Below are 26,291 nucleotides of genomic sequence, written 5' to 3' on the forward strand. Positions count from 1 at the left end.
GCAAACTTTAATGTCATTATTCTTTGTTCTACAGCAGGCAATGTGTAGTAAGACTTCAATTTTTAAAATAAATTTGAATTTATACTAAAATAATCAGGCCTTTTAATTGTTGGTTTCTCAATAAACGCAAATACAAATACTGATGTACACAGTATCTTAAAAAATGTTTTTTCTCACTTATTTATGAACCAATCTCATTAAGTTACAATAAATTGCAGAGAAATTGTATGAATAAAACATTATGGTACCACAATAGTTTTGTTTATTTACATAGTTTTTAAGTTATTTCATTTTAAAATCTTTAAATGGCCGCCATTTCGAAAATAAACACAAGATAGAATATTTTTAAAATAAGTTTTTTTGTTATTAAGGTTGGTACCCTTGGGGGTGAGTGATGAAAACCAAAACAATGCGAAAAGGTGCGACATCACCATGGTCACGTTTGTACTGGTTATTTGAACATTTACAGCCATGAACAAAAGTTGGATTTGCAGCATTAATTTTAAAATTATATGTGCTTTGATAGGGGTTGCTATTTAAAAATTGTAAGTTACCCCCAGCCTGGTGGTTGTGGAGTGTGGGGGAATAACTATTTGGGGGTGGGGGTGAATTTAAAAATGCCACCAAAAAGTACTTTACATTAACCTAGTGACGGGTATCGAAGAATATTTGCTTGCAGCCATTCAAAAATTAACCAGGAGGGGAGTATTTTGGGACACCCGGTAGTAGTACTTGCTACACTAAAGTTATTTAAAATAGTAAGAAAAAAAATATTACATTTTTAAGGATATATCTTAGTGAAATACATTCAGGCAAATGGAAATTCTATAATTCTGCATGTTTGCTGAGGCGGGGGTATTTATCATATGGACGTTTGTCAATCCAATCCTTATGTAAAATATTTTGGTGACAATATTATATTTATTTATTCCAACGGCAATATCACCAATTTACAATGTGGATCAAGAAGCCTATGTGGTAACAACATGCATTTTAACAGAAAACTTAACAACTAACTTAAATCTATGGCAGGAGCAGAGCAACATTAGTAACAGGAAATGATACCTATATTATTGTATTGTAATACTATAACGATGCCTATTGCATGCTTTTGCTTGATTTATGTTCATCTGTTTAATTCAACGACAGAAACTAAAGAATAATATAAATTATTTGTTATATATAGCATGATATAACAAAGATACGCAACAAAGTCTGAAATTAATATTTTTAATATGCGGCGGAAGGTTGGCCAATCTGAGGTTTAGCAAGGGTCCATTATCGCAAGAGAGCTGCCCATTCTCCTGTTTTTCCTTACTCCGACTGTAATTGCAAATCCTTAGTGTGAGCAAGAATAATCGTGAATAATACTTTAATATATCATAATCAATTCGTCAAAAGTTATTATGACTGACAAGAAAGGTATGTATATCTAGTTAATCTTTAGTTTCAGTTTGACTATAGTCTTTCAAAGAGACTTTCAGTGTTCAGAATAACGCCCAGTTTCTCAGCGTAATGGTGTATTACCTTTGACCAAAATCAATAATTTAACTTTATTCTTGATGTATTTTTGTTATACATATTTTACTTATCTTGGATAGGCATATATAGGGTGAAATTTAATCATATTATGCCAGCGTTCCTCGATGGATGCCAGTAATTAATTTAGATTGAATTTATGTTGCTCACTCATGGTCTAAGTTACTGTAGGTCTTTAGTTAGGCCTATGTCTCTACCGAGATATGTATTTTAGATAATTGGACAGGCCGAGACTAGGGCCTATCTCAAACTGTTAAATGTTGAAGCCAATGTAAAGAAGAATACTAACTAGTAGGCCTAACTTATGTTTATTAAGTATTTTTGTGTGTTTGACTGTTGGTACAAGTGATTTGAAATATAGGGTAGGCCTAGGCTAGGCCTATATTTCTAAGGAACACTACAAGATATTACCAATTTATACGTAGGCTAATTGGCCTATGTCTTTAGCCTGAGTAACCTTTGTTATTTATTTACTGTTATTGCTTATTACCTACAACTAAGTTTAGGCCTAGCCTACCAGAGATAGCCTACCTACTTTTATTACAACCAAGCAAACTGACTGATTAGTAGTAACTTAAGCCTATAGCCTATCTATTTACAAGGCCCATGCCTAACCAGTTCATCCAAGGCCTAATTAGCCTAACTTACTTAGATAGGCCTAGGCTAAACTTAGACAAATTTCTCGCCTTGAAAGGGTTTGTTTCACATTTTCTCTTGTTAAGTGAAGGTACTTAAGTTAACTTAACCTCTTGATGTTTGTAAGAATATTCTTTGAGGGGTTTTTAAGAATAAATTAAGCTAAACCATGAGCATTTAAAAATATTCTTAGGCCTTCGCTCGCCTGATTTGTTTTTATAACTTATTATGGCCATATAGCCTATTGGTATTCCTGTCCTTATCTTCAGGTGGCCAGAGTGTAAGTTAGCCTGGATGTTCTTTTAAATGTTATTTCTGTTGTCTGATTATCGCCATTTCCATTGCGGTCGGTGAGTTACCCTTGCGGTCTCTGAATCCTTACAACTCATCTTCATCATAGTCTTCCATGATTGCAGAAAAATTCTGAAAATCTCCCACGGTCAATTTTTTCTTGGCCGCAAATGCGTTATCATTGTCCTACACAATAGTGGCAAAAGCGTGAATTTTTGTGATTTGTTAGCAGATTTATTCTGCAATCGCAATAGTTAAAGCTCGGCTGAAGCTTTAATTTTTTACTTGGTTCGTAAAGTAATTGTGTATGAAATAAGCTACCCTGAATTTTGGAAAAAAATTAAATTATCCGAATTGTTAACGATCAAAATGTGATAAGGTCCCAGTCTTTTGGGATACATGATACTTGTAGGTATCCCATTATTTGGGATACTTGAAGGTATCCCATTAGTGTCATGTGTCATATGTGTCATGGTCGTCAAAGGTTTTGGCCTATTCTTTATTTAAAAACTCTTCTACTGAGTAGTAAAAGGCCTAGTTGTTAGATATTCTTTAAACTTGGATTTAAACTTTTCCGCATCTTCAATTTCCCTTATACCTGCTGGAATTTTATTGTATATTCTTATACATGTAGGTCTTGGTCCATCTCTCATTAAACTGGATGAAACTTGCTGTACATGTAACATTTCCTTCTGCCTCGTTGAATAGTATGGATTTGTTGATTTTTCGGAAAATGTTTCTTGCTTCCTTTTAACTGTCACTGCAGACTCGAGAATGAACAGAGCTGGCAGTGTGAGTATTTTCAGTTGTATAAAAATCAGTTTATAATTTGATAAGTAAGGTTCTCTTGCAATTGTTCTTACTATGCGTTTTTGAAGCAAAAATATACGCTCCGCCAAAGGACTATTCCCCCAAAATATCACACCATAATTCATTATGCTATGGAAGTATCCAAAATAAACTTTCAACTGTACAGCTTGATCAAATATCAGTTGCAGCCTACGTACCATGTGACACACAGCTTTCAGTCTTGCTGCTGTGGCGTTCACTTGGTTCTGACATTTTAAGTCACTGGCTATTGTCATGACCAAGATACTTAATGGAGTCATCTACAACAATACTAGCTGCCTCAAGGCGAAGAAGTGGAGTGCTTTCAGGCTTCTTACGGTTGCAGAATTGTATAGCCTTAGTTTTACCCCTATTCAGTATAAGATAGTTTTCTTTACACCATCCGCTCATTTCATTTAGGCCAGTTTGTGCCTTGTCTCTGAGCCTACCCTAGTCACTGTCCTGCACCAAAGGACTCACATCATCAGCAAAGAGCCACACTTTCCCTTCAGTTAAAAATTCAGGTAGATCATTGACATAGATCAGAAACAATACTGGTCCAAGGTTGGAGCCTTGTGGCACTCCGGTGTTTATGGCAAGGGAAATTGTAGAACGGTAGTTTCTTGTTAGTCCATCAGAGCCTGAATATTTTATTGATGTAATCTGGTGTCGGTCCTGTAGATAGGTAGAAATCCATTGAAGTGGCTTACCTTCCAATGTTTGCCAGTTTAACTTTAAGTTTACTATGGGAGAGAAGGTCAAATGCCTTAGTCATGTCATAAAAAAAAAACACAGGGATTCTTCCAACACATCCAGGTTGTCATGTACTGAGACTAATAAATAAAAAATTGCATCATTTGTTGAACTGTTTTTTCTAAATCCATATTGTTGTGGTGATAAATGATTGTTAGGCCTATGTGATAAAAAGGGATTTAGTCTTTTCTTAGAAACTGCACTTTGGACTGCCACTGGCCTGTAGTTATTTACTTGATCTTTCTCATCCTTTTTGTGGATAGGTACCACTTTGGATGTCTTTAGTTTACTAGGAAAAACTCAATTTTCAAAAGATTTATTTATAATTTTAGCAAGTGGTTTAGCAATTGATTCTTTGCATGACTTTAGGAGGTAGCAAGGGATATCATCTACTCCAGAGCTTTTATATTTGGCCCAGGCTATGGATGAGTGGACTTTTACTGCTCCTGAAAGTGCTGTAGGCCCAAGTCCTAAGTTAGCTCAATATGTTGTGTTGGTCTTTTTATAATTTTTTGAAACCAAGCAACAGCTAACGGCTCTTCTCATTGTCATTTTGCTTTGTGCTGCGATACAGATTGTAGATTTGCAACCCTTCATGTTACAAAATCAGAACCCAGACTATCTGAATTTTATTGGCTGTTAGCTGAGAGCTGTGTCAAAGGCTGTTTGATCTAAGTGCTCTTTGACTCTAATTAGATTATTGTGCAGTTCTAATGTAAAAATTGTCTCTATTATTGGTAATCTACTGGGTTAAACATAAGATTTGGAGTTGAGTTTAAATTTTAATATCCCTCTTAGACCTGGTATAACTAGTGAATTACGGTACTAAATGATTCATAATAACATAAAGTCGACTGATATTTTGTCTCTCGATGCTTGTCAAAAATAGAATTAATGTCATGACTATTAATGCTAAGCTGAGAACCAGGGTTCTTAGATGATCTTGACTTCATCTTTAATGTTAGGCCTGGATCTGAGTATGTTTTAGCCTAGTTTAAACATAATTTTTGGCTGTTGTTTGCAACTTGTGTCATTTAAAGGCCTAAAACTGGGAATAAACCATACTACTAGCAATCTCTTCAGCTGGTAACTTAAATAACTCCTTAAGAAAGCTCTATTTATTTTCACGCATTGACAAGGGTTGTTCATAGATAAAGGTTTTCATTGAGCTTACGTAGCTTCCACAAGTGAGCTGGAACAAATCTGAGACCAGCGCCTTGATATTTACCTCATCTAGGCCTAAGACAGTTCCCCTCTATGTGATGATTAAACTTAGAGTCTGCATAGAAAAAAAAAATACCCCCATCACAGCAAACCTGTAGACTAAGTGAATTAACGATCACCTGATTGGAGTTTCACTAAAATATTCCTTAAATATGTTAAAAACGTTAGTTTTAATGAATACTTAGGTTTGTTGATATACTTAATATAATAATGACTGTAAATATTTTAGTTAATGAAATAAACACATAGGCCTATATATGCAAAATTTGTTCATAACTTCTTTACAAACAAGTAAACTTAGCAAATTAACATAGAGAGAGAGAGCTATGTTTTTTTATTAATTGTAGAGCTACAGTTTTTTGGAATTTTCTCTGTAAGCATCAAGTGTACAAGAACACTTCAATATAATAATTTGTTTGTTTTTTATGCTCTTCAAAATAATTTCTAAAGATTTTGCGAATTTTTATATTTTGAGGGGGAAAATGGGGGAATGATGTATTTTTATCCCATAAAACCCGGTTTCCATGGCCTGATCAAGTTTCTCCAGAACTACACACTCCAAATTTCATTAAAATTGAATCAGGATTGCTCAGGTTTAGGTTATCATGTTCACTATAGACCTACACATCTGATAGGTCTTAAACCATCTACAGCAATACCTTCTACCTTATAGGTGAAATTTGCAAAAAATAATATGAAAAAAGCCATACTCTGCCATGCGCTTAGTATGAATTGAGCTCCCTGTGGTCTAAAAGCTATTGTCAAACGTCATGACAGATGTGGATTAAGTACCTATTTTAAATGTTTGTATGTAGATAATACTTGTAAGGAGTTCAGGGTTGGTTCTAAACATTTGTGTGTTGTCTCGCTCAGTTTAGTTAGGCTGCGGTGATTTGTGTCCACATTTTTATCACAAAGCATTGTCATATTCATTCTTTCTTATTAAAAAAAATTAACCTTAAGAAAAAACTTATATTGAACCTTATTAAAACACAACTAAACAAGGCTAAGGTAGGAATTGATTAGTACTTAGGCATGGTGCCTTGGTGTCCATTTACAGTAATACCATCTGATATAGGGTACGTAAAAATACTTAATATCCAATAGTTACTTTTATTTTCATTATCTTAACTAAAAACCTCATGTCTTTCATGCAGGACGAATGGTTACCGTTCATGCATCTTTTCATTAGCCAAATGTTTTTTGAGTACCGGTAGGCCTATCATGTTTGGAAAATGATTGAACAGTTATAAATATACCACATTCTCTTTCATTACAAATGATAAGTATCGAGTAGTCTAATAACTGGAAAATACTAAAGTGAATTTATCTGTTGGAAATACACTACAGATTGTGGTAGGTAGTCCAGTGCACGTATGTGACTTAAATGTACTGAAGGATAAAACAAATTGGGTCTACATCCTGTTTCGCAACATAATGCTGATGTGGAATCGGATTCATGATGTATCAAATCTAGATTTGATTTAATTAGGGTGTAGTGATGTCCAACTTACAGTAGATGGTTTCTAAATAGGCCTAGCGATGTTTTTTGTGTATTAAATAATTTTTGTAATACCTTATGGTAATGAACATTGCCAGTTTTATTTTGGTTTTTTTCCTCATTGGTACTTTCCAATGTATCTAACGTATCGCAAATAAGCTTTTTTGATAGGAAAATGGTTTTTAAGCTAGTCATTTTATAACATTTCATTTTAATTTTCTTTTCATTAATTGAAAGTAGGCTATGATTTCTATATTTAAGCTTCAAGACAAGCGATGTGTTTCCAGATGGGAGACTTAATTGCGAGCCTATCACACGAAGAGTTTTGGGGATTTATAATGTAAAGGTGATGTTAAAGTACCGTATATGGAATGATTGTACCGTAGCTGGTTTGTGGTGCCTGTATTGCTAGAGTGGGTTCTACGGTTTGTTGTGTTTTCACTATATCATTATAGTAATGTTAATGTAACAACACCATATTGCTACAGTTTTGTACAGTTCATTTGTTTGTGTGCGTGTGTTATTTTAATATGCTCATGGCAGGATTTTTACTAAACCCAAAAATTGAAAACATTACTAGGCTTAAGTGCAATAGAGTATTTTTTCTCTGGGGCTAGTTTTCTTCACATATGTCTCAACATTTTAGTAGATATAATTTGCCACTCTTTTTAGTCTGTCCTTCAAAGTACGAGCTTTAGTTGCAACTTTTTTTCCTATATAACTTAACTAGTTGAATGAGTAAATAATTGTTATGGTTATTTATACAGCAACTTTTTATATTGAAAAAAAACCTTTTGTAAATCACATTATTTTGTTGTATAAAGGAAATACTTGTCAAAGTCAGTTTAAAATAAAAAGCATCATTACATTTGTTGAGAATGGTAAATGTTTAGTCCAAGTAAACACTTGGTTTTTTTTTAAAACAAACCCAACAAAATCCAAATGACCCTTGGTCATATAGTAGAATAATTTTCAAAACTAGGTCTTCATGTGATGACTGTGTCGTTGAATAAGTTAAACTAGAGGCAGCTATCCATCATTTGGGCAAAATGTTATTCAAAACCAGAAGATGGATAGCTCACATACATATCGGAAACGTTGACCTCTAGTTTAGCTTATTCAACGACACAGTCAATCCTTGATGACCTAGATTTGACAAACCTTACAACATAAAAATATTTTCTATTCAACGTTGTGTCTCACAAACTTATCTTCTGTTATCCCTATTGCTTTATTTATTTCAAAAGAAATTACTACAAATCTTATAATTCCAGTTAATATAATAATTGGACCCGTTATTGGGAAAACAGGCTAATAGCTATCCATTTAAATATTTTTTTATAACAGCATATTATAAAAAATACCCCAAAGGTTTGATTTTGAGATTACCTTTTTTTGTGGTATGGCTGTTTGTTTTGGTTGATTTATTAACATTTATCATACTCTAATATTTCTGATCCGAAGAATGTAAACCCACCAAAACACTGAGTAGCTAATGCACCTATTTGAGGTGGATGGTATGATGGCGCATTACTGAAGGTGGAAGTTGCTACCATCACGTAGTTGCTTGCATTGCTAGTACCTCAGATTGCTAAAGCCAACCAGGCGTCGCATATACTCTATACCGTACCCACTAATCGTAACAGGAGCATCTTAGAAATGTTATTTTATATAATGTCACAGAAGAAACTTATATTGACAATGTGTCCTCACTTGGCCTCATGTGTTGCGTTTCAATGCAAAAGATTTACTCAAATATTCCACTTTAAGGTTTTTACTCTTTGGAATCACAAAGAATCACAGGCCTAGTCATGATTGGAATTAACTAACTCCTCTTTGTTTTTATTGTAATTTAATTTTAGGTTTTTATGCTAATAATGGTAAATAAGTCTTAAAGTGCTATCCTTAAACATCCAAATTGATATAAATGGTTGAAATATCTCATTTTAAAAGCTTGTACCGGTATCAAGTTTGATTCGGGTGATGATACAGTTGTATTTTAGTGTTAAGAACAGTTGTACAAATTGAAGGTTGAAGTAACTTAGTGGTAGTGGTTTTAATGCCAATTTTGTTGCACTTTTTTCGTATTTCAGAAGATTGGTTCTGGCGAGACATCGCTTCAGACGAGCCCCATCCCTGGCCTTCTCTGTTAAATGATTGTGTTGATGCGGTAAACTTTGTTAATATTACTTGCAGCTTTCTCTTGGAGGAATGATAATGGTATTCTGGGGGTTTTATACGTTGGCCTGTTTCAGCGTTGTTTTATACTCATTTTCCCCAATCAGTACATAATTGTTCTATAATATTTTCTCATTTTCACACTTCTTTTTCTACATGTCTGCTGGTTGGTTGCTTGAGTCATTAAGAAAATGTGTGTTCCTTTAAATAACATACACATGTTTTGTTTTCAAAATGATTTTAGTAGGCTAAGTGTTAGTCACCCAACGGAGCAACTGCAAAAGTTTTTTGTTTTGTAATAAAACTGCAATGTCTTGCATAACTTTTGTTCAAACATGGAATATGATGTACTCTATTCTATGGTTGACGTTTTATGTGTTAAGTGGAGTTTAATGCATTTATTCCTACGAGCAATTTTAATTGCTATTGAACAAATGTTCACAAACATTATTATACATTTTCAAATAGCTGTGTATTGGAGGATCTCTCACAATTTTATTTAAATTACACACTTTGAGATAATTTTATAACTAAGCTACTATATCTTTTAGACATTTTCTAAGAAAATGTGTTATTTGGTTTAATAATAAATAGTTTGCCAAATTGCATATGAAACTCTTGCAGTTGAGCTCCCGTCCTGTCCACCCATCACGTTTTCTTACATAGTTGCCAAGCCATATTATTTTGAATGGCTCGAAACACATTTTAATGTCTTAAATATACATTGCACAGATGGTGTTCCTCTTTTTAGTCTTTTTTTATGTATTATTAAGTATTCAAACCAATGAATCAAAGGCAATTTTCTTACTGTCTTAATAACTTGTTTACTTTGTTAAATCACTACTTCTTTAAATTATTTTTCGTTCTCTAAAAGTTCCTTCTCTACAACATTTTTGGTTTAGGTGAAAATTTATAAATTTTACCATTCAAAACACTTCTTTAAAGAAGTTCTGTAATTCAAGGGGGAAAGTTGTAATTTTTTCTAACAAATTGCCAATTAAAACATCAGGTTATGAATAACAACCAAAAGGGCTATACAATCATTTTGAGAAATTATTTCTTGATAAACATCATATATTGCATGCTTTTAGGCCACAATGATGTCAATCGTTTTATTTAAAAGCAATTTATATAGTTTACTAATTATAAATATATACAGGCACGTTAAAAACTAAAATAATAAAATCCTATGATGCGTGTTCGTTGTTCACATCATTTCTCTAATATTCACATCCCTGGTTTCAATTTTATTCAACTAAATATAATTAATTATCGTAATATTATTACAAATTAGGCCTTCGACTAATAATAGAGACATGTAGATTAAAATTGAGATGTTTTAGCTAAAGTTCTGTCTAATCATGATAGTACGGGACCACGGGGGAACTTGCCCATAGAATTCGTTCTATGCTTGATCCCGGGCTTATTTGGAGGAACATGATTTGTCTGCATGGGTCTGTTTGTGTTATCCTCTGTAGAAGTGAATGCTGTGTTAGATATTTGATCATTTTCATGGACATTTTGTTGTGTTTGGAATTTTTAAGCTAGTGCCTTCGGTAGATAGTGTTTCAAACATGTTTATTTCTTAAAACGAGGATGAATGTGGGAAACAGAACTAAATTTCTAAATCTGCGAAATCAACTTCAGTAATAAATTAAATTTTTAGTTCTGTTTCTTGCGTTGTATTGCATCGCATGTTGGCCGAGTTGTTATCATAACAAATCAATAGTAAGAAGAAATCCAAGCCTGTACCTGGCACGGTACTAAGTTTCTCTCCTTCCTTAACTAAGATTGTAGTAACTTTTATCCAGTCTTTTGCTTACTTATCAATCAAATTTAGCCTATTCACTTGTGCTCACACAGTCAGGCAGGCTGCAGAGAAAATCAGTCACAACTTTCCCCATGTCAATCAGAATCATAAAACTATACCTTCAAATGTAATAATGTTGTTATGGGTGGATCTTGCTAAATTTGCATTGATAAGTTGAATCATATTCCTAGGTGTTTCATCATGGTTCAGTTACTAGAGTGCTAACCAAACAAACCTTTTTTATAGGTCTAAGGTAAATGTCAAAAAGATTGTTAACTATAATTATTCTAATTCAGTTTGTTAAAATAATTAGGATTGTTTAAACGTAGCTTGCAATTATTACAATATCTCTTAACCATTTAGCCTGTTCTTAGAATATGCATAGGTGTATGCTGGTGTAGCACCTCCCCCTGTGTAAATTCTCTCTAATTGTCAGAAGTATCGTGTGGTTGATCAAAAGTAAGACTGATATATCTTCTGAATAAAGAGATGGGGAGTTGTTATTCAAGAAGTCCAAATTAAGAAAACAAATAATTGTTTCTCAGAAGGAAGTAAAATTTAAAAATATGTTGAATATAAAAATATAAGAGTTTCATCTTAAAATACAGGCTGTTTTTAAAAGAATGCCGAGATTTTAAATGATAATTGTTTGGGTACTATTCAAGGTAACTAAACATTGTATACGTCTAATTGAAGCTAAAATAACTTAGTTTTGTTTGCCGTGTAGCAAGGGAGGAAACTTTCACCTTGGCATGCACAAAACAGGTGCACGGTGGTAGTCGCTATTGTGACTCATACGCTTGAAGCTAGTCGCCAGTACGGTTTACTGCACAACAGAAGACACAGATTGCAATTTGTGGTTCGCATAGTTTATATATATTGCTAAATTAAACCAAATTTAAATCTACTTGATGATAAAGATACTTGAAGCTGGTTTAATGAGTTTCGTGGCACCGTAGTGTTTTGAAAAGACATTCACCTGGCCGGCTAAAAACAAGCGATGACATAGTCGAAGAAATCCGATAATTCTGCATCAGAAGCCCAAAAAAAATCGATTGCCCGACGAAGTCTTCAGTTGAACAAACCTAAATTGGTCACTTGATGATATTATCTATAAAAGATAAAGTCTTTGTGCCGAAAAAGATTGAGTTAAGACATCAGATAAACCCGCCGATCGCCTTAAGCGTACAGATTTTGCCAGTTTTATGCTCATATAAGATTGATGAAAATCAGAATTTATTTAATCATTCCAATTTTTTTCAAAGAATGAGAAAAAGGCTTTATTCTCTTCCCTTCAATTTGACGTTTAAATCATTTAATTATCTTGAATAGTATCCCGGCATTCTTTTTAAATCACCCCGTATTATACTTACACAATCTTGTGGGGTGGGTTAGGCATTTACCAAATACTAGTACCTATTTTCTAAATACTGTACCTTTTTTCTAAATACTAACACCTATTTTCTAAATACTGTACCTATTGTCTAAATACTAGTACCTATTTTCTATATACTAACACCTATTTTCTAAATACTGTACCTATTTTCTAAATACTAACACCTATTTTATAAATACTGTACCTATTTTCTAAATACTAGTACCTATTTTCTAAATACTGTACCTATTTTCCAAACACTAGTACCTTTTTTCTAAATACTAGTTCCTATTTTCTAAATACTAGTACCTATTTTCTAAATACTAGTACCTATTTCCTAAATACTAGTACCTATTTCCTAAATACTAGTACCTATTTTCTAAATATTGGTAAAATGTTTACATGGTTAGGAAAATAAAAGCACGTTCATTAAAATTGTCAAGAGCGTAAGTAACGCCTTTTTTTATTTAGAACAAAATATTTTTTTTCAAACATAAAAAAAAATCATTTTTTACCTGCTTTCAAAATGAAATCTAAAATAACTAGGCCGTGATTTGCTCATTGCAACTTTTTGATACTGGAGCAGTTTGATTGTACATTTTCTTACAGTACACCGTTACTGGATGGTTATTATTATAATTCATAGTGTTCATTGGATTTCTTTTTATTATTCGCATGTATTTTAGTGATCTAGTTGGGTAGCGCATGTTTGAAAGATGAGAATGTCTTGCAATAAATGTGACAACATTTAAAGGTTGTTTTAAACACGATGACAGTTATAAAACCTTAAAATAATTTTAGTAATTGGGTAAAATAATTTATTAGATTCTCTGGTACCTACTTAAGTTATTAAAATAATGTATTTTTTTCATGATTAATGAAGCAATTTTTTAGCACTCAAACAAACTGCATTACGTCAAATTTTATTTGCAGTTACATCCCTGCAACACCCTCAATTTGAACTTTAAATCACTGCATTTGTGTTGTGGTTTTTATTAATTTTTGTGGTACTAGTTTTGATTATGATTACCTACTGTAGTAAGATCCCAGTTTCAAAAACTTGAACTATATTTATTATCTTTTCCTCAATAATAAAAGCAACAAAATATGTACAAAATTATTCCTAAGTTGAAGACCAAATATTACTACTGCCACGCCCACTGTTTGCTAAGCCCTAGTCTGTAAAATCATTTTTTCGTTATTTTTGTACAATGTTTCGTATCAAACCAATACCATGAATGGCATTTTTCAATTAGAGAGTTCTTCCCGTTCTGATTAGAGATGAAAAATTGTCACCTCCTTTAATTTACCAAGTAATAAACATATTACAGCAATTTCCAGTTGTAATTTAGCCATAACATTGTTTGGTTTGTGTATTTTTTACATAATATACAATAAAATTCATTGTTATTTCACTTAATCGCTGCGGTATCTAAGGTCGTGGATTAAGTTATGCTTACCAACAAAGGTATCTCCATGTTCTCTTAAGATGTCAGTGTAGTTTGGCTAGTTTTGTCCCAGAATTGTTAGTTACAGGTGAGAATTGGCTTCAATAGCATTTCCCACTTACATTTTCATATTCATTGACTCTCCCATTACTCTTTTGTGCTTCTGACAAATTGAGTTTTGTTACAATTTCTACTTTTATTCAACCCAAGTCCTAAAACACACTACAATTTTGAATAATTTCACATTTACCTGGTTCTATTTTATAGCTAAATGGCTTTCTAAGTTGGTAAATGTTCACATTGGTTAATTTTATTTTTCACCATTCTCCTCATCCTTGCATTTTCTGTGTCTGAATTTGAAACACGTTCAAGGTTGCAGGTTATCCCATAGGTTGGTAGTACAGTAGTCATTGGTCTCAACTATACGATGGTTTTGTCAATTAAATCTGAGTTTTGTATTAATCAAGTGATGATAAATTAATTACGGTAAAAAGGAGCCTTCACTTATACACAACAAAAATTAGAAATTGGTCGACTTTGTTTAACCATTCTTTTATCAACCAAACATCGTGGTTTATACGAATCATCAAGTTCATTAATGAATTGTTAAATTACTTTGTCGCGTTACATTCTGGAATCATTCCAATGAAAATGTTGACACAATTATAGCTTTAAACTAACACATTTGCATGCCAAGCTTGGTTTTCTTTAGTGCAATGTGGTAAAAACAACCAAATAATTGCAAAAGAGACATATATCGATGATCAATAGGATGTTGGTGTTGTAGTGATGTGGTCTTTGGCTAAGTTCACAAATGTTAATTATGGTGTGTGTGTGGCAAGTGGTGCCATTATAACCACATTGAAAATGTCAGGAAGCAACCCAGTATAAATACACTCACTGATACTTGACAATTTAAGATTATATAATCATTGCATACCGGTACTTCTTAACTCAAATTACTGTACAATGTTTTATTGTAATTGTTGGATGATTTATTGGTGGAATGCTCTCTTACAGTGAAAGTCTTCTGTTTAAAGGAGGGCTACTATTGTTGTTAACAAACTAGATTCTCGTCTTTCATATGTTCAAAGTTTTTTAATCAACCCCAAATTGATATGTGATTATTTATAAATCACGATGGATTAATTTAAAAAAAAAATTTCTGATCGCATTAATCCAAAATAAAATTTATTTGGTAAATTGTCAGATTCATTATTAAAATGATATGTTAAGTTAGATTTACTAAGAAAATATCTTGTGAAAAAATGTTATTAAATTGCAACAGTCTCTGTTATGAGTTCATAACAATTAGGCCTAATGTTTTTTATATCTGCTAATAGAACAATTAAAATGAATTCATTATTTTTACCTTAAGAGTATTACATTAGCCATTGTAAAAATTGAAACTATAAAATATTAGACAATATTAGTATTTATTATTAAAAACATGTTGAATTAATTAGCGTACTTACCTACCGTTCCATGTGCTGCGGATATGTGTTATCATTCTTGCATCTAGGACATGACTCATACATTTGTGAGATTTGTTTTGTTAAAATATTCCTTAACAAGTTCAAAAATATTTTCTACAGGCTATGGTTTGGTTGTTCTTACTTTATATTGTTTGCTTTTTGTCTAAGTGTTAAGTTTATTCTTATATAGTAATGCATGGTAATATTATCGGTATAGTTATTATTATTGATGCATGGTTTTGTTGATGTTAACGCAAAGCGAAAAGGGGGACGATTTAGGCGTTTATGTTTTTAACCATTGGAAGTCTCAAGGAGTCCAATTTCTTTGTCTTATCAAAATTTTATCCAAATAAAAAGTTTTCACAATTTTTCAATTATAAAAAAGTAGTGAAGTGTCAAATAAATACAATTGGGATGTTGGGGTTATTTTTTCTTCTTTTCTTGATGTAGTTTTTCTTCCTTTCAAATATTTCACTTTCTTTAAGACCTAAGAGTAAAGTAATAGGCAGCTTTGTTTTTCTCAAATATAATCTGATAAGAAAATAATAGGCCTATACGATTATAAAAGTCTTAATTTACTATAATTGAGTGTGAAACCTCCATCTTTGGCGATTTATACTTAAGACAAAGTTTCGAGCCTCGATTTCTTTTACTTTATCGATGGACTTGATACTCTCCCTCTCCTAACATGTTTCCCTCGTGGCGGGGTGAAGGTTCTGTAGATCTATCAATAAAGCATCCTGTTGGCGGATAGGTTTGTACTAAGGTAAGTTTTGTATGACCATGTGTTATATGCACAATTGTTTGTAGAGTGTTTGTAGGCTGGTTCAGATCTGTCGCTTTATTGAGAGATCTACTTGGTGGTGGGGTCGGTGAGACTGTAGATAATCCCTCACAGAGGTACACCGGAGGGATTATCTACGACATCTCCGACTCTGTGTGATGCACTGTGTCTGTGTGACTCAATCAAACCTCTCGTACCATGAGAACAAATGTAATGTGTGGCTCTGAGTCATACAGAACACAGTGTGTCAATCACAATGTTACCTCGGGAGTGTTCTGATGGTTTTGTTGTTTACAGCTTTCCCCGCTAATCAGCCCCCACCTTCCGGGTATGTTCCGGCTCCACCTCACCCGGCTACGTATGCAGGTAAACATACTTCTCAGTGTAATTCATTACATGACTTGTATTCTGTTACTCTCTTATCATTTTAGTTGAAGTTTTAAGTAATTAAATTCAGTACACATTAAATTAATTACGTTAAAAGTCCATAATTATGGATTTTTTCAACCTTGACTCAAAATACTTTTTCTTGGAAAATGTACATGAATTAATTATATGAGAGATCCAAAAATTAAGGACGCTGTCAAACTTCCGTTGCAGCCAAACGAGCTAGTTGAAATCTGAAACTGACGTTCTTCCTATTCCTTTACTTTTCTCTCTGGTTCCCACCAAATGGGACGATTAGTCTCGTCACAGTATTTAAAAATGTGAAGGAAAATTGACCATCAAGTAAAAGTGGTGTTCTGTGGCTCTGTCGTCAACCGCTATTGAAGGCCATCTCTAGTTGACGGACGTGCATACAGTGTTTGGACATAAATGTGCACAAGTGATGTAGGAAGATCAGAGGTGCACGACTTTGTCCAAGGTGGTCACTTTTATGTAATTTATCACAGTAAATCATAATGATTAAAGACATATTTCAGCATAAATGTAAAAATATATCCATAATATATTTGGTGACGTAACTAAGCAATGGTTGATAAAAGTTCCCACAAAGTAGCGTATCTCAAAAAAGTATTTTTTTTTTAAAGATAATGTAAAGAATGTATAAGGTGCACCTTAAACATTCAGTGCACCTTGGTGACCTTAATGTATAAGGTTACCAAAAGTTAAGGTTCTATCTGTCATGGGATTCTCATTACGAAAGTTAACAGAGGGCATGTTTTGTTTTATGGCCCTTCTGAAAAGTTGCCAAAACTGAGATACGTCTAAATGAATTAAAGGGGATGTATCGAAACCAGAATCTAATCCTTATATCTGACTTGTATCTATGTTTCATGTGCGTTCTAAAATCATGAATACATTGTAAAACCACTCTCAGAAACACTGTTTTTACTGTATAATCACTATAGTAACGACTGTTACTATATACTACTAGTAGTAGACTTCCACCGGTGGCACACAGTGAAATTTTAGAGACCACTGATGGCACTGTCGGTGGTATATGTCAGGGTTTTAAAAAGATTTTTGGATTGGAAAATATTTTTGTAGCTAAAGTTTTAAATTAAAAACTTAACTTAATATGGAAAAATACAGTATCAGTCAGAAATAAAACTCTGTATTACAGCCAACTTAAGCATCGGAATTGCTTATAACAATTGAGAATTTTTTTCAGCTTTCAATAATAATTTGTTAACTTAACTTTCAACAATTGTCGATGTTAGAGTTCCAACTGACATGTTTAAGGATGGCGACGAGATAATTTGCAACGTCGAATCAGGAGTGGTGAAATGAGACCTCGAATGAAACACATCGGGTACTATTATAAGTGGTACAATCAAGACGGATCATTTGTTATTGTTGATGTTAGGAATCCTCAACCTCATCCCAGTAAGTGCCTCCTCTCCCATATCCTCCCACTTTCCTTCAGGATGGATCCTGCCTGACAGATAAGTTGAATAGATGTTATAATTCATTTTGTTAGCCCCAGGATTGTGTTTTATGGCAAATAATGGCTTAACAAACCTCGTCAGACAATTCTTTACAAGTACAGTAGTATCGTTTGGAGAAACTTGCAGCATTAGTTTCAGCGGTTTTTCATAACTCCACACGTGTTATATACACACGAGTAATTCATAGGCCTACCTGTAATAGTTTTTGTGTTATGTGTAAAATGTTAACTTATTCTGATGACATCTCAAAAATTTGATCCTTTTGTTAGCCTGGTGATGTCGGTGTTATAATAAACTGCTGAAAGGATTTTCTGATGAGGTGGTATGTTTAGCCATTATTCGTTAAATAAATATATCAGGGATAAGTTTTTTCCCGACTCCTCTTACTGCTTTAGTATTAGTTCATACTACCCTGTAGATTTGGCATTGTTCATTAGTCCTACTGGTTAAATGTTTACTAAATTTTTAAGGCAAAATTATCTCAAATTACATGCAATTTTGGGCGAGTTATGTTACGAGACTTGTGTTGATGGTCCTCCCCTCCATTCTGTTTGGGCCTACAGAAAAACAATCTAATTATTAATATCCTCAACTTTGCTCGGTTTTTGTTTCACAGATTTGATTATTCAAAACAACGATCACATTCCTCAGAAACTAATCTTGATCCTTAAAAAACATAGAGATTTCAATTAGACTATAATGGAAAATGATACATAGTTTTAGCTCATTGTATTACAATTTAAGTTACACAGTCCATCCGATTACTTTAAATAAACTAAAGAATGTTCTTTTGTTGTATCTGTCTGGTATGTTGTAAACTTTTTCTCTTTTCTCCGGTTCTTTTTAAATTCAACCTTTATTTGTTTGCTAAATGAACAATGTTGTACAACTTTGTATGTGTACAAATTGGATCATCATTTGTCCTCAAATCCATACTATTTACCGTTATTAATTCCTGAGTGTTATTCAGGAAGATTCTCTATGCAGGTAGATGGTAAATTTGCTCTCTTTTATAAAAATATTATTATTTCCACCATAGTTCTTTAGGGTGTTATTGCTTTCAAGAGAGATTACTAGAAATGTTAGAAGTGTAATAATAGTTTTGTAACCCTAGTATTTAGGATCTCTTACCCTAAAATGTGTTCTGTTTGTAAAGTACCATTGGTGTATTCAAGGTTAATAATTTCCAATAAATGTACAATTATATAACAGTGGAATTTTGGTTTTTGAATCGAAAAAATATTGCTCACAAGACTGCACTTGCGTGAGGAAGAGTCCAAGGCACTTCTATATAGGCCATAAGTGATGTATATATTGTTTCCTTGTCAGGGATCTCTTGATCTGAAATGTATGTTTTGTTTTAGTACAAACACCCTACGGGATGTTCCCTGGACAGGCCCAACTGTACGCGGCAGCCCAGGGCCCACCTCCAACCTACGACCAGGCATTGGCTCACCCGGCCATAGTGGGCCACCAGCAGGTGTGTGTAGTTATAATTGGGACCTGAATAGTTGGATTGTGGAAGTAAAATGCTATTTAAAATAAATTGATTTTAATTTATTATTATTATAGGCTAGCCAAACTAACTTATTTTTTCTCCTTGACATGATCCCAACAGTTGGGGATCCACTAAATTTCTACTGTGTATTAGAATACCCCGGCTGCAGCAAACCTACATAATGAGAGGAACGGTGGTAGATAGATGGATTGAAATAACTAAAATTCAAGGACCTTATGTTATCCTATAACTTATTTGAGTTACCTCGATTGAAAACTAGGCAAACTTATCCCCTCTTAATATCGGACTTGTATACTGGTTCATAAGCACTGTGTTGTGTTGTAACCTGCATTGTCCTACACCCAAATATCTTGGTGTCATACTGGACCGCACACTGACATTTAAGGCGCATTGTATTGTGACAAGAGGTAAAGTCTCAGCGACAAATAATTTCATTAGGAAGCTCACCAGCAGATGCTGGGGTGCTAACCCTAATGTCCTCAGAACCTCAGCTTTAGCGCTCAGTGTGTCGGCTGCGGAGTACGCTGCACCAGTATGGAATGCATCGTCACATGCAAAAAAGGTTGACATTTCAGTCAATGACATGGCTCAGATTGTCACTGGATGTTTGAAACCAACCCTAGTACACAAACTTTTTCCTGGCCATCTGCTGATCTGTTCACGCCTAGACCAGTCTTGCACATTAGATGAGCGAATGACAAAAACCATATCGGTAGCTAATTTTTGGAAAAGCGAAGTCTAATTTCCGGACACGGAAAGAAAGTAAATAGCACTATGTTTTCAGTTGAGAATCCTCTTATTGATCCTCCTTTTAAAAACTAATTAAAAGCAATCGCTGTCTATATTATTTTAATTCTTAGTTTCCACTGGTTATAATTGAGGCAGGAGAGTTTACCTTACCTTATAACCAGGTGTTACTACTATGGAAGTGGTGATGAGATTTATGTTTGTTGTGCAGATGTACGGGGCTCCAGCAGCCGCGGCCGCAGCCGCTGCAGCAGCAGCAGCTTCCATGTATGCTTCACAGGGCTACTCCCAATATCTGGGGTATCCAACGGCTGCCGCGTACAGCCCGATGCAATATTATCCGCTGGCGTACTCTTACCCCCAGGCTCAACTGAGGCCCACGATTGTCGTTCCTGTAAGTACTTTACTCGTAAAGCAAGAATGCTTAAATCATCAAAATAAAATATTAAGGGTGTACATAGAGCACAAGGGCCTAGATTTTTAGGATTTTTTGAGAGGATAGCAGGCTTAACTGAATGGGAAAGAGTCCAAACTGGCACAGTAAACCCAAAACTTTACAAATATAGACACAAAACGTTAGAATATTTCACTGTTACTGACAGCATTTTCAACTAAGGAAGAGAGAGTTTTCTTCATGTCCAAAATGGTGGCCAGTGAGTTTGTTGAGTCAGTGTTGCCAATAGTAAGAATTCAAAAAATACAGTTTCAGTTTATCTTATATACACTAAGTAAGTAAGCCTGCTTGTTGGGTTGGATGTTGAAGTGGAGTGGTTTAGATGAAAGGTATTATATTATGTTCATAATACCTTTCATCTAACCCCCTAATGATATCTACAAGACCACATTACATATTCATGATTTAACCGTGATCTTGGGCAGTGACGATAATGTCTCATGATTGTAGGAAATACCCATAAATTTTGTTACGATCGCAAAAGAGGATGTTGATGTATTGACAATCATCAGAGGCTTGTGTTGTGTAGAGCGGCTATGATGGAGGAGCCCGATTTGATGGGATCGCACAGCCTGTGATTCCCCCCACCCCCCCTGGTGTTCCTCCCACTGCTGCTCAGCTGGCTGCTATGGCTGGTCATAATGTAGCTCTTTCACAGAAGAAAGGGACTTACTTGAGCGGTAGCAGCGATGGAGGCTACACGTTCTGGTAGTCTGACAAACATTCAGAACAGGTAAGCAAGGTGTTATCCCTACATTTTAGTTAAAAGAACATTATTTTTGTTATGGATTTTAAACATAAAGACTATTAAAACGTAATGCCAGGTTGGCATTTATTTGAGTAACTGGCTATAATATTCAATACTAAAAAAGTAGATCTCAAGTATCCTTAACATAATGGCTGGGGAAGCTTACACTTTAGTTTTGCCAAGTGTGTTGGTAATTATCATTTTTTTAAGTACCGGTAGTTGAACTTGCTTTTTTACCACCCAGTACTACATTACAGGAATTTAGAAGTAGAAGCAAGAAGACCAAACCTAGTGCACTTGATAAGTTTAATGAACACACAATCAAGTGTACAAAGTATGATATTTTACATCATAGTACACAGAAACAGGTACTTTTCCATCCTAATTGATAGGCTGGAAAGTTGCCCTTTGCCGTGCCTGCACATGGAAAAGTATTGTAATGTATGTAACGCAGTGCTTGGTAAAACCTTTTTACCGTGCACTTACTCAGCTGATGAAATAAACAGCTAATTGCAACGACCTATTTTATTATCTAAAATATAGAAATATTTTAATATATTTTAAGTCCTAAATAAATTGTGTTATGAGTTTAAAATTTACTAATTTTTATGTGTCTTATGATGTAAAGTATCGTACGTTACTTGCCTGGTAAGCTTTACCATACTCGCACGAAAATCGCACAGGAACTGTCGTGCTCGCTCGGTAAAACACCACTTACTAGTAACGTAATATAATATTACGGACACTAACTATGAGAAATTGACAATATGACTCATCCTGTATAAAGTGGCAACATTAGTCATTCCATCAAAACCTAAATCACCAACTATCACACGTGCAAAGTATTATTTTACAATACATCACAATTGGAACAGTACAAACCTTAACTACAAAAAACTTTCATAAATTAGAAGGAACTTGCCATTTTCCTACAGAATGATATAACCTCTTTATTGAGCCAGGATTGAGAGGGATCTATCCCTGGTCCACCAGGATACTCCAGTTTGCTGTTTTTAATTACTGCTTCATTCCTTTTGCATGAATTTGGTCAAAAAGCCCAAATACCGATATTCAAGTAAAACCTCTCAATCTGACCTTGTTGAATGCAACAAAAGATTTGTCTTGATTGTTGTAACCAAAACTCAAGACCGAAAGCATATTTTCTTTAATTGTTGATTTCTTTACTTTACAGTTGCTACTCGGTGACGAATCCACTGAGCGCCTATCCACGGAGATGAAATTAACATAATAAATAACATAAAACATTGGAGTAATAAGTTACCCATTATATTTCTGCCCCTATAAGTGTAGGCAATATTATTGTAATTCTCGTTCGTTGTCAGTTTGTTTAATTTTGTCTTTTGTTAAGTAACAAACTGAATTCTGTTAATACAATTGTTCCATTCTTATCTCCGTGCGATACATACCTTATGTTACTCGATAACTTTGATATTGTTAGCTGTTTCTTTCATTGTTAATTTTATTTATTATGATTCACATGTTTATTCCTTGAGGTACACTAGGTCCAGTGTTTTGATCTCAGTTCAGATCATTGTTTCTAATTATTGTACCTAAGAATAGTTACTTTTCCTCTATGTGATTTTTGTAGACGTTGTGTATAAGACAGTTAGTGCTTACGTATTAGTTTGTTTACTACGGTTAGTGCAATTAATTGTTAATTTGTTCTTGTATTGCCATAATCATTTTCAATTCTTGATCAATTAAGGGTTCAATTCCAAAACTGAGGCCCTAAGTCGAGTTCCTTATCATGTGGCTCATTCAGTAATAATCAATGTCATTTCCTTGTTTTGAAGACTTTCCTTAATAAAATTTTTATTATTTTATATTAGTCTTTTGAAACCTTAAAAGACTGAACCTCGCTTTTTCATTAGTTTAAATACTTTACTTTCTTGCCACCGAATATTAAAATTATAGATTTTAGCTCAAAACAGTCTGATTTTTATTTCAGATCCCAGTAAATTAAAAAAAAAAAATCATTTTACCATCAGTAATGAAATATTCTGTGAATATTCAATAAACTGAAGATTCAAGGTAATAAGTGGGGCAAATTTACTGTAACTCAATAGTGCTAGTAATTGTCCTGTACAATAGCCCAATTTAGTATATCTAAATCTTGACATAAAATTGTCTTACTTAAATCTGTAGCTAAAATGATCACCATAGATGGAGTGGTCTACAACTTCTGTTCAGTTTTTTCTTACACATTAGACAACATGTTTGATGATTTGATTTTCTGAAGACAATTTGGTTTCTTCGGATTTCTTACTATACCCTTATCTCTCAATTTATTTTATATCATTAACCATACTTTAAAAAATTGTATTACTTAGCGACAATCAAAAATTTCTTGAAAAAATAAGTTTATTATAGACAAATACTTTGATCAAAATATTGCGAATCTTTTTTTCTTTCTGATTATTTCAGATATTTTCTCTTGATGATAAGTTGAAATATATTTCGTAATCAACTGTTGACTGTCAATACTTAGTAGGCAATGTTTTATGTATTATCTTAATGTTTTATCCTGATTCTTGACTTAAACTTTATTGACGGTTCATATTAGAATTTAAGCCTAGTTTTTCTTATATGACTAATATCATTGTCACAACTTGGAGTAGTTTATGTCTATTATTTATCATTCTGACAGGAGTAGACAAATGTTTTCATATTGATATTTAAGGCTTCCAAATCATTACTTTAAAGTTTACTCGATTTACTGAAACACAAAGCACAATTGTTATTGTTTGAAAGACAGATTACGTAAATTAAGGGTGTAGCATAGAGCACAAGGGCCTAGATTTTTTAGGATTTTTTGAGAGGATAGCAGGCTTACCTGAATGGGAAAGAGTCCAAACTGGCACAGGAACACAAAACTTTACACTATATACACAAAACATTAGATCACCTTATTAATACACATTTGAATCACTTTTGCCGTTTTTGGGTCCAATCCATATGGAGGGATACCATTCAGCATGCAGTAGAGGTACCGGTACATGGCCCTGGGATCAACTCCTCCACATTCCTCCACTGATGGCAGATCTCCATATTCAGCAATTATCAAGAAATAATCTAAAAAAGCCTTCATATCACTTCCTTCTGATTTACTTTTATTTTTACTGACATTTTCAATCCATTCATCGAGGTTCTTAATCTTCTCTTTATCGTAATTTAAATTATCGTTGTCTGATGAAAGTTAATTTTTAATTTTTTTTACAGCAATTGCTTTCCACATATTTATCTGCCGTTTAATATCCTGCTCCCTCTTGTGAGGCAGATATCGTTTTAAACTGTCAATATCATCGATGCCACATTCAAGGCATCCAGCCAAAAACAATCGCTTGTCTCTTCTGACCATTTGTAGCTGTTGTCTTCGGAACTTTCAAACTCAAACGTATTTGGAACTGTTTGAATCCTTTGGCTTCCCCTTGTTGGCTGCACTTGGACTGACGGGACATTTCTTTTACTTGTTGACTGTGAATCTGGTTGTTTTCAGCAGTAAACCATACAACTCCTTCAGATGGATTTGAAGTTGAAGGTCTGGCTATAGAGAATTGTTGAAGACCAGACAGGAGTGATCTGCACTCGTTCACTTTGTTACTTAGATTGAGACTGTCATGAAAAACTTCTTCAATCAAATCTTGTTCGATTCGATTGTAGAAGTTGTTGATGACAGTCTCAATCTAAGTAACGAAGTGAACAAGTGCAGATCACTCCCGTCTGGTCTTTAACAATTGTCTATAGCCAGACCTTCAACTTCAAATCCATCTGAAGGAGTTGTATGGTTTACTGCTGAAAAACAACCAGATTCACAGTCAACAAGTAAAAGAAATGTCCCGTCAGTCCAAGTGCAGCCAACAAGGGGAAGCCAAAGGATTCAAACAGTTCCAAATACGTTTGGGTTTGAAAGTTCCGAAGACAACAGCTACAAATGGTCAGAAAGAGACAAGCGATTGTTTTTGGCTGGATGCCTTGAATGTGGCATCGATGATATTGACAGTTTGAAACGATAACTGCCTCACAAGAGGGAGCAGGATATTAAACGGCAGATAAATATGTGGAAAGCAATTCGGTACCTCTACTGCATGCTGAATGGTATCCCTCCATATGGATTGGACCCAAAAACGGCAAAAGTGATTCAAATGTGTATTAATAAGGTGATCTAATGTTTTGTGTATACAGTGTAAAGTTTTGTGTTCCTGTGCCAGTTTGGACTCTTTCCCATTCAGGTAAGCCTGCTATCCTCTCAAAAAATCCTAAAAAAGATTACGTAAATTGTTAAATTGAATGTAAAGTAAAATACAAGTAATTCAAAAAACATTAGGCAAAACCTGTAAGGATTTATTATATGCACAAAGTCTATAATAAACTGTTTATATTCCAAAGAGTTTGTTATCTGTTGAATCCCTAATATCCACCATACTTGACTCCTTTAGGTTGCTGTGAGAGTGTGTTGTTGACCAATATGGCCAGGATGTGGGTTTGTTGGTTCCAAGTAAAGTTCAGTTTTTTATAAACATATGCTTGTATGTAATATTGTTTCAGTAAAAGATGGATTTGAATTGGTCTTGCTGAGAAAACTAGTGTGTTACCGATCTAATATATATTCTTACCGAGGCCTACTCTGTACTAGGCCTACTTTTATGTATATGTATAACCCTGAACGATTCACACAAAATAAAAACAAAAGAAGCATCTTATGCTTTTGCTAACTTAGAGTTAAGCACTTAAACTTAAAAAGGTATTTTCATTTAAAACATTGAAATTGCCATTAGCTTTTTAATATTTAAAGGAATGGCAAGAGTAGGCATACCGAGTGAAAACCTTAACCTGAACTTTTACATGGGTGGTTCTATTGGTCCAAAACAAAATTATTACAAAAAAAAAAACTCAAAGTAGTAATCCATCTTTTTTTACAATTATTTAGCTATAAATTTAAACATTGCAGTTTGATTTCAACGCACAAAAAGTTCCAAACAGTTTGGTCCACACTCAATGTATGCAGAAGGTAGCAGTGTCAAATTTGGTGTGCACTTTAAACAACCGAGATAATATTTTATCTGGAAAG

General features: G+C 33.9%; 1 protein-coding gene across 3 annotated transcripts; it reads left to right on the forward strand.

Annotated features, from left to right (window-relative positions):
* The first annotated feature begins 1,277 nt into the window (after positions 1-1,277).
* Positions 1,278-25,608, forward strand: LOC128997933 (DAZ-associated protein 2-like). Of its 3 annotated transcripts, none has more exons than XM_054423777.1 (6): positions 1,278-1,422; positions 16,140-16,208; positions 19,099-19,214; positions 20,212-20,394; positions 20,984-21,187; positions 22,395-25,608. In XM_054423777.1, the coding sequence occupies exons 1-5, from the start codon at positions 1,407-1,409 to the stop codon at positions 21,164-21,166; spliced, it is 567 nt and encodes a 188-aa protein (XP_054279752.1). In that variant the 5' UTR covers positions 1,278-1,406; the 3' UTR covers positions 21,167-21,187; positions 22,395-25,608. The 3 variants fall into 3 exon arrangements, with proteins under 3 accessions (XP_054279752.1, XP_054279753.1, XP_054279754.1); XM_054423778.1 differs by lacking the exon at positions 1,278-1,422 and adding an exon at positions 7,060-7,118; XM_054423779.1 differs by lacking the exon at positions 1,278-1,422 and adding an exon at positions 8,709-8,942.
* The last annotated feature ends 683 nt before the right edge of the window (positions 25,609-26,291 follow it).

The sequence above is a fragment of the Macrosteles quadrilineatus genome, unplaced genomic scaffold (genome assembly GCF_028750875.1).
Source record: "Macrosteles quadrilineatus isolate MER2022 unplaced genomic scaffold, UCM_ALF_1.0 Scaffold_7__1_contigs__length_78375512, whole genome shotgun sequence".
Classification (NCBI taxonomy): Eukaryota; Metazoa; Arthropoda; class Insecta; order Hemiptera; family Cicadellidae; genus Macrosteles; species Macrosteles quadrilineatus.